The following is a 10,271-nucleotide window of genomic DNA, read 5'->3' as shown; positions in this document are numbered from 1 at the left end:
TAACATGTTTTTACTGTGTTATTTTAAATTTATTTCAACTGTATACTTTTGAAGCTAGTCATTATAAATTTGAGTTTCTATCTAAATGTTTCAAAGGGCAAATTCATTTCCTTTAAGAGTTTCTATAATATTGAAAGGTTTGCTTAATAGTGCCAAGAACTGAGGCGCCTGGGTGGCTCAGTGGGTTAAAGCCTCTGCCTTCGGCTCAGGTCATGATCTCAGGGTCCTGGGATCAAGCCCCACGTCGCGCTCTCTGCTCAGCAGGGAGCTTGCTTCTCCCCCTCTCTCTGCCTACCTCTCTGCCTACTTGTGATCTCTCTCTCTCTCTCTCTGTCAAATAAATAAATAAATAACATTAAAAAAAAATAGTGCCAAGGACTACTTGATGCCTCAAGACTAGAGATGTTTTATAGAAAGCACTCATCTAAATATTATTTTAAAATCTGTTAGTTCATTTAAAGTAATCAACCATAGGGGGCCTTGGTGGCTCAGTCCTTAAGCGTCTGCCTTTGGCTGGGGTAATGACCCCAGGGTCCTGGGATCGAGCCCACCATCGGGCTCCCTGCTTAGCAGGAAGCCTGCTTCTTCCTCTCCCAGAACTCCAGCTTATGTTCCCTCTCTCACTGTGTCTCTGTCAAATAAATAAATAAAATCTTTAAAAACAAAACAAAGCAAAAAATAAAAATAAAAAAATAACCAATTACGGCAAGCTGATTCAATTCTAATTAACTCAACCTGTATGAAAACTGTGCATATAATCTTAAAATTCTGTACATATCTAAAGACACAGTTCCTTCTTTAAAAAATATCTTGGTATTATGCTACATGAAATAACTCAATCAGAGAAAGAATTATCATATGATCTCACTTATATGTGGAATTTAAGAAACAAAACACAGGATCACGGGGGAAGAGAAGAAAAAATAAGACAAGAAAATCAGGGAGGGAGACAAACCGTCAGAGATTTTTAATCAGGAACAAACAGGGTTGCTGGAGAGGAGGGAGCTGGGAGCATGGGGTAACTGGGTGACAGACATTAATGAAGGCATGTAATGTAATGAGCACTGGATATTATGTAAGACTGATCAATCACTGACCTCTACCTCAGAAACCAATAATACAATATATGTTAATTAACTGAATTTTAATTTTTAAAAATGAAAAAAAAATCTTTACAGGGGTGCCTGGGTAGCCCACTTGGTTAAGCCTCTGACTCTTGGTTTCAGCTCAGGTCACGATTTCAGGTTATGAACTCCAGCCCCGTGTCAGGCTCTGCACTCACTGTGGAGTCTGCTTGAGATTATCCTCATCTGTCCCTCCCCCTGACTCTTTTTCTCTCTCATGCACGCGCTCATATAAATAAATAAACCTTTAAAAAAATGTAAATCCTTGGGTGCCTGGGTCACACAGTCGGTTAAGTGTCTGCCTTTGGCTCAGATCATGATCCCAGGGTCCTGGGATCAAGCTCCACATTGGGCTCTCTGCTCAGCAGGGACCCTGCTTCTCCCTTTCCCTCTGCCTGCTTATGCACTCTCTCTCTGTGTCAAATAAATAAATAAAATCTTTTCAAAGACAGAGAAATAAATAAATAAGTGTCTTTACAAGTAAAATAAAGTTACTCAAATAGACTAACTTAAAAAGAGCACACAAGCAGACATTATGGTTCATCATTAGATGACGAACACACATCTACACCCTCCATAAACTGAAATAGACTGAGCAACTCCAGATCCAACTACCAATTTAAAGAAAATACAGAGAATGGAAAAACATGTTCAAATATACCATAGTGATGTCATTTAAAAAAAAAAAAAAGAAGGGGCGCCTGGGTGGCTCAGTGGGTTGAGCCTCTGTCTTCGGCTTGGGTCATGATCTCAGGGTCCTGGGATCAGGCTCTCTGCTCAGTGGGGAGCCTGTTTCCCTCTCTCTCTGCCTGTTGCTCTGCCTACTTGTAATCTCTCTCTGTCAAATAAATAAAAATCTTTTAAAAGAAAAAGGAGAAGAAGAAGAAGAAGAAGAAGAAGAAGAAGAAGAAGAAGAAGAAGAAGAAGAAAAACCCACATTGTGGTAAACTCTACAGGACAAATACCCTGGTTTCTTAAATAATACAATGCATATTGTCAGGTAGGTAGGGAAGACAGAGAACCTAGACACTGAAATCAATTAATCACAAAATGGGATTGAATTCTACTTCCAACAAATATCAATCTATAATCATATGCATCACTTATATGACAACACTGACTAGGTAGATGATATAAAGAAATTTTGTTTTTAGATTTGACAATATTACCCTTACAATATTTTTTAAAGAAAAAAAATTTTTTTTTAAGATTTTATTTATTTATTTGACAGACAGAGATCACAAGTAGGCAGAGAGGCAGGCAGATAGAGAGAGCGAGAAGCAGGCTCCCTGCCGAGCAGAGAGCCCAATGCGGGGCTCCATCCCAGGGTCCTGGGATCATGACCTGAGCCGAAGGCAGAGGCTTTAACCCACTGAGCCACCCAGGCACCCCATGCCCTTACAATTTTTTTTTAATGATTTTATTTATTTATTTGACAGAAGTCACAAGTAGGCAGAGAGGCAGGCAGAGAGAGAGGAGGAAGCAGGCTCCCTGCCAAGCAGAGAGCCCAATGCGGGACTCGATCCCTGGACCCTGAGATCAGGACCTGAGCCGAAGGCAGAGGCTTAACCCACTGAGCCACCCAGGTGTCCCATAAGGCCTTGTTTTTTAGAAATTCACATTGAAATATTTATTATTAAAATGTTATGTTTGGGATTTGCTTCCAATAATACGAGAAGGCTAAAAGTGGATAGGGGTTTAGGTGAAAGAAGACTGATCTGACATGGTCAGAATCTTCCCCATAGCTCCACTGTAGGTTTAAAAAGATGAAATTCACAGAAGGTTACCCATATTTGTAAGTGTCCTACGTAGGCACAGTATCAATTTTAAAAGTACCAACATTTTCACTAACATCTAGTTCATATTTGTAATATTCTTTATCTATACTTAGAGAATGAAACACAGTATGAGTTATGATTATCTCAAAGTAATAACAATAGGGAAATAAATTTCTGCCAAGAAGAAAAATTCTGTTTTAGACATAAAATAATTCATTCTTAATAGTATGGCATGAAGATTTTTTGAAGAAACAAAATGAAATAGTCATAAAATACTACAGAAACAAATTCCTTTCTTGAAGGAAACAAATCTAGATTAGCAGGCAAATATATTGAAGGGGTGTTTTGCCAAATGCAGCAAACATATCAGTTTATTAAGATAAATAAAGCCTTGGGACTTTGAATTGAATTCCATAACTTCAATAAGAAAAATCAGTTAAGACTCAAAAAAGTGAAATCAAACACTGAAGCAAACAAAGTTGTCACTATTCAGAATATGAAACTACACATAAATAACTCTGGCTTACACTAAAAAGAAAAATCGTTAAAGATCTCAGGACATGTCTACATTACCTGTCTGGGTAAAACCCCCAATGCACTAACACCTGCTTATCCTTTCTCATCACCGGTCTCAACCATTCTTCTGAAAGGGAAAAAGAAAATACTTTAGTCCAGCCAACAAAATAAATGAATAAACTATTATTTACACTTAATTTCTACTTAAAAGTTTTCTTTTGCTTGTAAGCCCCCCAAAACATTTTCTCACAATTGAACATTTTACCTATCTTATTAAGGGAAAGTTTTCCACTCATGTATTCAGAATTACTGAAGTGTAGGCCCATTATTCATTACTCTTGGCAAATCCAATTGTCCACTGTGGTAAAATATTCCCTTCCCACCACCCACCTGACTGTTTGTCTACAATTCCATCCAAATCATAATCACTATATTCTTTACTACCACATTTCCAAGTAAAATCTCTGCCCCCTTTTTCTGTTAGGCTTTGGAATTACTATACATTTTTCAAGATGTAAGTCATGCTTCATATCCTTGAGAGAGTTTTACCATATACTCTTCCTCCTTTAAATTCAATTTCTCTGGTATCTTAGAGCACTTCGCAGACTGCTACCTCAAGTTTTTACTAATAATACTATTTTCCTTATTTTTTAATGGCATCCTACCTGTAAATTTAGCCCTGCCAACAATAGTGTAAGCAGTATGATCATATCAGATATTTTTTATATCAGATATTTTTATTTTGAATTTCCTTACCAAAGATAGGTATAAATTTATACAAATTTATAGGACGATCCTTATTGATCTGAATCATAGTTGTATTATATCTACATTTTAATACTTGTTAGGAGGTGTTTCTTTAGTAGTCTAAATTTAGCTTAGCAAACTTATCACTAGTATGCAGAGGAAATTAATAAAGTAAGCCCCTTGAAACCCAAGAAACAGCAAAATAAAGAAACTTAAGCAAAACCAGCTCAGTAAAAGTGGCTTTTCATTGCCAATTTCAACAAGAAATCATCCCAGTTTCACTAACTAAAGGCATAAAAGCCCACATGCTTATGTTTTGCTTTGGTATTTAAGTTTTATTTGAAGTAGTCTCCACATCCAGCGTGAGACTCAAACTCACAACCCAGAGATCAAGAGTTATGTGCTCTACTGACTGAGCAGCCAGATGCCCCAAGTCTGTGTTCCTTTTCTTTTTTCTTTTCTTTTTTTTTTAAAGATTTTATTTATTTATTTGACAGACAGTAGATCACAAGTAGGCAGAGCAGCAGGCAGAGAGAGAGCGGGAAGCAGGCCCCCGCTGAGCAGAGAGCCTGATGTGGGGCTCAATCCCAGGACCCTGAGATCATGGCCTAAGCCGAAGGCAGAGGCTTAACCCACTGAGCCACCCGGGCGCCCCCACTGTGTTCTTTCTCAAGCATCCAACTGCTCACCTTACTATCTTGAGAGAAAGTGACCAGGAAGAAATGAAGCCCGGGTCCTAAACTGATATCCCAAAATGGCCAAGGAAAAGAGGAGGAGCAAGATGGCAGAGGAGTAGGAGACCTAAATTTTGTCTGGTCCCAGGAATTCAGCTAGATGGTTATCAAACTATTCTGAACACCTACAAACAAGAGATCGAAGAAAATAATAGCAGCAATTCTATGAACAGAAAAGAGACCACTTCTGGAAGGTAGGATGTGTGAAGTGAATCCAAGGTGATATTTGGGAAGACAGACCATGGCGGGGGGGGGGGGGGGGCAAGGACAGGGAACAGGGAAAGACGGGACCCTTCATCAGCTGGCTCCCAGTAAGTGACAACAGTGGAGCACAACTCTTAGAAGTCGGCTCCACTGAGAGACGCCATTTCAGTGGCTAAGCAGGAGGGTGGGGGTGGAATCCTCACTGGACCGTGTGTTCTCGGGACCCTTGGGGGTCACAGAAAGACCAGGGGTGTCTGAACTGTGGCAGAGCTCCCAGATATCAGAGAGGGAAGCCGACTGCAAAGATGGATCCGAGGAGGGGGCTCTAAGCTCAAGGCTGCCATAAACCATGATCCACAGCACAGTCAGGCCACATCTCTTCAAGCAGGGACCCAACAAAGGGCAGATGCAGGGAGACCCACCCATCCTCCACCAGGAGAAGCGGCACGGGAGCACACTGCAGGAATCTGCTGGGTTTGAAGACTCCAAATGGGGCCATGCATCAGAGACAGAAATGCTCAGTGATAGGCTAGGTGAGCACAGAGCACTACCAGGGACCAGGGAGACAGGAATGACTGAATGCTCTTCTCTGAGGGCTCACTGAGGAGAGGGCCCCTGAGTTTTCAGCATCTCATGGGCCAGAGTTGGGAGGTCATCATTTTCATTCTCGTCCTCCAAAGCTATACAGGATGCTTTCAGGAAACAAAAGCTACCAAAAGCAAACCTGAACAGATTATTTAGCCTGGACGCCAGCAACAGTGGTGCAATTCCACCTCAGGCAAAGACACTGGAGAATCACTGCAACAGACCCCTCTGCCAGAAGATCAGCAAGAACATCCAGGCAAGACCAAGTTTACCAATCAAAGAGAACTGCAAAACTCCAGCACTAGGGGAATACAGCACATGGAATTCATGGCTTTTTCCCCATGATTCTTTAGTATTTCAAAGTTAAATTTTTTTTCAATTTTCTTTTTCTATCTTTTTTTTGAATTTTCTTCTTTCCTTTTTCAACCAACATCTTATCAATTCCTTTTTAAAAATCTTCTTAAATTTTCATCTGTATAGTCATATTCCACCCTTCATCATATTTACCCTTATTTTTGTATATATATTTTCCTTTCTTTAAAATTTTGGGAGGCAAAATACACACCATATCTAGTGTGGGCTCTGTTCTATTCACTAGTCTGATCATATTCTTTCCCCCCTACCCCAGGTCTCTTCTGATTTGTTTGGTGTATATTTTTCTGGGGCCATTGTTACCCTTTTAGCATTTTGTTCTCTCATTCATCTATTCTTCTCTGGACAAAATGACAAAATGGAAAAACAAACCTCAAATAAAAGAACAAGAGGAAGTACCAACTGCCAGGGACCTAATCAACACGACTTAGTAAGTTACCAGAACTAGAGTTCAGAATGACAATTGTAAAGATATTAACTGGGCTTGAAAAAAAGCATAGAAGATACTAGAGAATCCCATTCTGGAGAAAGAAAAGAACTAAAATCTAACGAAGTGAAAATCAAAAAGGCTATTAATGAGGTGCAATAAAAAATGGAAGCTCTAACTGCTAGGGTAAATGAGGCAGAAGAATTGGTGATACAGAAGACCAAGGATGGAGAATAAAGAAGCTGAGAAAAAGAGAAATAAACCACTACTGGATCATGAGGGGAGAATTCCAGAGGTAAGTGATGCCATAAGATGAAATAATATTAGAATAATTGGAATCCCAAAAGAAGAAGAAAGAGAGGGGCAGAAGGTATATTGGAGCAAATTATAGCAGAGAACTTCCCTAATTTGAGGAAAGAAATAGGCATCAAACTCCAGAAGGCACAGAGAACCCCCCTCAAAAATCAATAAAAAGAGGACAACATCCCATCATCTAACAGTAAAACTTAGAAGTCTCAGAGAAAAAGAAAATCCTGAAAGCAGCTCGGGACAAGAGGTCTGTAGAAACATTAGATTGGCAGTGGACATTTCTAGAGACCTGGCTGACCAGAAAGGACTGGCATGATATATTCAGAGCCAAATTAAGAAAAAAAATGCACCTAAGAATATTATATCGGGGGCGCCTGGGTGGCTCAGTGGGTTAAAGCCTCTGCCTTTGGCTCAGGTCATGATCCCAGGGTCCTGGGATCAAGCCCCGCATCAGGCTCTCTGCTCAGCAGGGAGCCTGCTTCCTCCTCTCTCTCTCTCTCTGGCTGCCTCTCTGCCTACTTGTAAACTCTGTCTGCCAAATAAATTTTTTTAAAAAAACTTAAAAAAAAAAAAGAATACTACATCCAGCTAGGTTGTCACTGAAAATAGAAGGAGAGATTAAAAAGCTTCCAGAACAAACAAAAACGAAAAGAATTTGTGAACACCAAACCACCCTACAGGAAATATTGAAAGGGGTCCTCTAAGCAAAGTGAGAGCCTAAAAGTAACATAGACCAGAAAGGAACAGAAACAATATACAGTAACAGTCACCTTACAGGCAATACAATGGCACTAAATTTGTATCTTTCAATAGTAACCCTGAATTAAATGGGCTAAATGCCCCAGTCAAAGACACAGGGTATCAGATTAGATTAAAACAAACAAACAAACAAGACCCACTGATATGCTGTCTGTAAGAGACTCATTTTAGACCCAAAGACACCACCAGATTTAAAGTGAGGGTGTGGAAAATGATTTATTATGCTAATGGACACCAAAAGAAAGCTGGGGTGGCAATCCTTGTATCAGACAAATTACATTTTAAACCAAAAACTATAATAAGAGATGAGGAAAGACTATATAGTACTTAAAGGGTCTATCCAACAAGAAGATCTAACAATTTTAAGTATCTATGCCCCTAACGTGGGAGCAGCCAGTTATATAAGCCAATTAATAACAAAATCAAAGAAACATATCAGCAATAATACAGTAATAATAGGGGACTTTAACACGCCCTCACTGAAATGGACAGACCATCTAAGCAAAAGATCAACAAAGAAGAAAAGGCTTTAAATGACACACTGGACCAGATGGACATCACAGATATACTCAGAACATTCCATCTCAAAGCAACAGAATACACATTCTTCTCTGGTGCACACAGAACATTCACCAGAATAGATCACATCCTGGGTCACAATCAGGTCTCAACCAGTACCAAAAGATTAGGATCATTCCCTGCACATTTTCCAACCACAATGCTTCAAAATAGCCAAGGAAAAAGTGAAGAGGACGCCTGGGGGTCTTTCATAACTCACTACACAGCAACAAACAAAATATACTAACTCTTAACTAGTAAGAACTGCCCTTTAGAATACTAAATCTATTTTCAAAGGCTGTGCAGCTTTAGAAAGTAAAGAAAAAAGTATACCCATTTTTTTTAACAGCTGATTTTGATAGAAAGAGCCTGTGACAATGACTGCCTTTAGAAATCTTCCAAGTAGCAGAAATAACTAAAGGTTAGAGATGCAAATCCACATTCTTCCCAGAGATAATCATATGCTACACAGAACCGATAAAACAACCACAGTTTTATGAGTAAAAATTAGTCCAAACTGAGAATATATATATTAACTGTCACAATTCAACAATAAAGACATAGTCTAACTAAAATACAAGCACAGAGGGGCACCTGGGTAGCTCAGTTAGTTGAGCATCTGATTCTTGGGTTTTGGCTCATATCATTATCTGAGGGTCATGGGATCAGGTCCCATATCGGGCTCCACACTCAAAGGGAGTCTGTTAGAGATTCTCTCTCTCCTTTTCCCCACCCCCAACACACACACACACACACACACACACACACACACACACGGCATTAATTATAAGTAAGTGTTCATACACTTACAATTGACTAAACAAAAGGTAGTATATCCATACAAGGTAATGTTATTTGGCCATCAAGGGAATAATGTACGTGATGTAACACTGGCAAAGTAACATTACAGGAGGCCCCAGAAGTTGCTGCACCATAGAGACACTGACTTAACACCAATACACCACCTAAGAAGTCTCCATGAGCGCTCCAAGAGCCAATTAAGGAGTTGCAGTACTTCAGGCAAGCTCCAAGTTGACAACAGCTGCATTGTAACAGTAAGAAAAGCCATTTCCTATCAACCCTATCAACCCCAAGAGCAATTCTCCCAAGCCAGCAGAGCTCAGCAGGATCAGGAGGGAGAGCTCAGCTTGCAGCTTCTCCTTTGGGCTGAAAAGAGAAGAGTGAACGTGCATCCAATATTCCAAATTATTGGGGGCGGGGGGGGGGGGGGTCCTGCATGCCTCACCTGACTCAGAGCACTGATGGAACGGACATAGTTTGGATGTGTGGTGGTCAATGAGAACAAACAAAATCTAAGTGACTTACTGTAGTACCAGAAAACCAGTAATGCCACAGACAGAAGCTGGGTCAACTGGGTGTGATCAGGAGAAAGCACCCAGATGCCAACTTCTCCCCTGGTAGGGAGAAAGAAGAAGAGTAGAACGTATATCCTATGTTCTGGTTTTTCTCTTCTTTTCTTTTCTTTCTTTCTTTCTTTCTTTGACAGACAGAGATCACAAGTAGGGAGAGAGGCAGGCAGAGAAACATGAAAAATCTCAAATAAACAGCCTAACTTTACACCTCGAGGAACTAGAAAAAGAAGAATAAATGAAGCCCAAAGTTAGCAGAAGGCAGGAAGTATGAAAAATCAAAGCAGAGGGCAACCCCTTCAGGTCCCCTCCCTCCTTGGGAGCTTTGTACTATCACTTTGGTATCACTCAATAAACCTTACTTTGATGCCAAAAAACAAAACAAAACAAAACAAAAATCAGAGCAGAAATAAATAAAACAGAGACTAAAAGACAATAGAAAAGATCAGTAAAACCAGGAGTTGGTCACTTGAAAAAAATAAACAAAATTGGGGTGCCTGGGTGGCTCCATGGGTTGAGTATCTGCCTTCAGCACAGACCATGATCTCCGGGTCCTAGGATCAAGCCCTGTATCGGGTTTCCTGCTCAGCGGGGAGCCTGCTTCTCCCTCCCCCTCTGCCGCTTCCCCTGTTTCTACGCTCGCTCACTCACTCGCTCTGACAAATAAATAAATAAAATCTTTTAAAAAATAAAAAATAAAACTGACTCGTCATGGAAAAAAGAGAAAGGGCGCAAATCAATAAAATCAGAAATGAAAGAGATGTTAAAACTGATACTACAGAAATAAA

General features: G+C 40.0%; 1 protein-coding gene across 4 annotated transcripts in view; it reads right to left on the bottom strand.

The window, feature by feature from the left end:
- SMARCC1 (SWI/SNF related BAF chromatin remodeling complex subunit C1) overlaps window positions 1-10,271 on the bottom strand; it is a gene marked incomplete at its 5' end in the record, with an annotated part of 173,183 nt that overhangs the window by 117,385 nt on the left and 45,527 nt on the right. For all 4 annotated transcript variants that reach the window (XM_080801830.1, XM_080801831.1, XM_080801832.1 and 1 more), the window contains one exon: window positions 3,476-3,545. In XM_080801830.1, coding sequence (XP_080657956.1) covers window positions 3,476-3,545 — 70 coding nt within the window. The remainder of the gene's footprint in view (window positions 1-3,475; window positions 3,546-10,271) is intronic.

Source organism: Martes martes, assembly GCF_963455335.1.
Source record: "Martes martes genome assembly, chromosome: 1".
In the NCBI taxonomy this organism is placed as follows: Eukaryota; Metazoa; Chordata; class Mammalia; order Carnivora; family Mustelidae; genus Martes; species Martes martes.
Note: the sequence above shows the minus strand (reverse complement) of the source record. Positions and strands in the feature narration are given on the sequence as shown.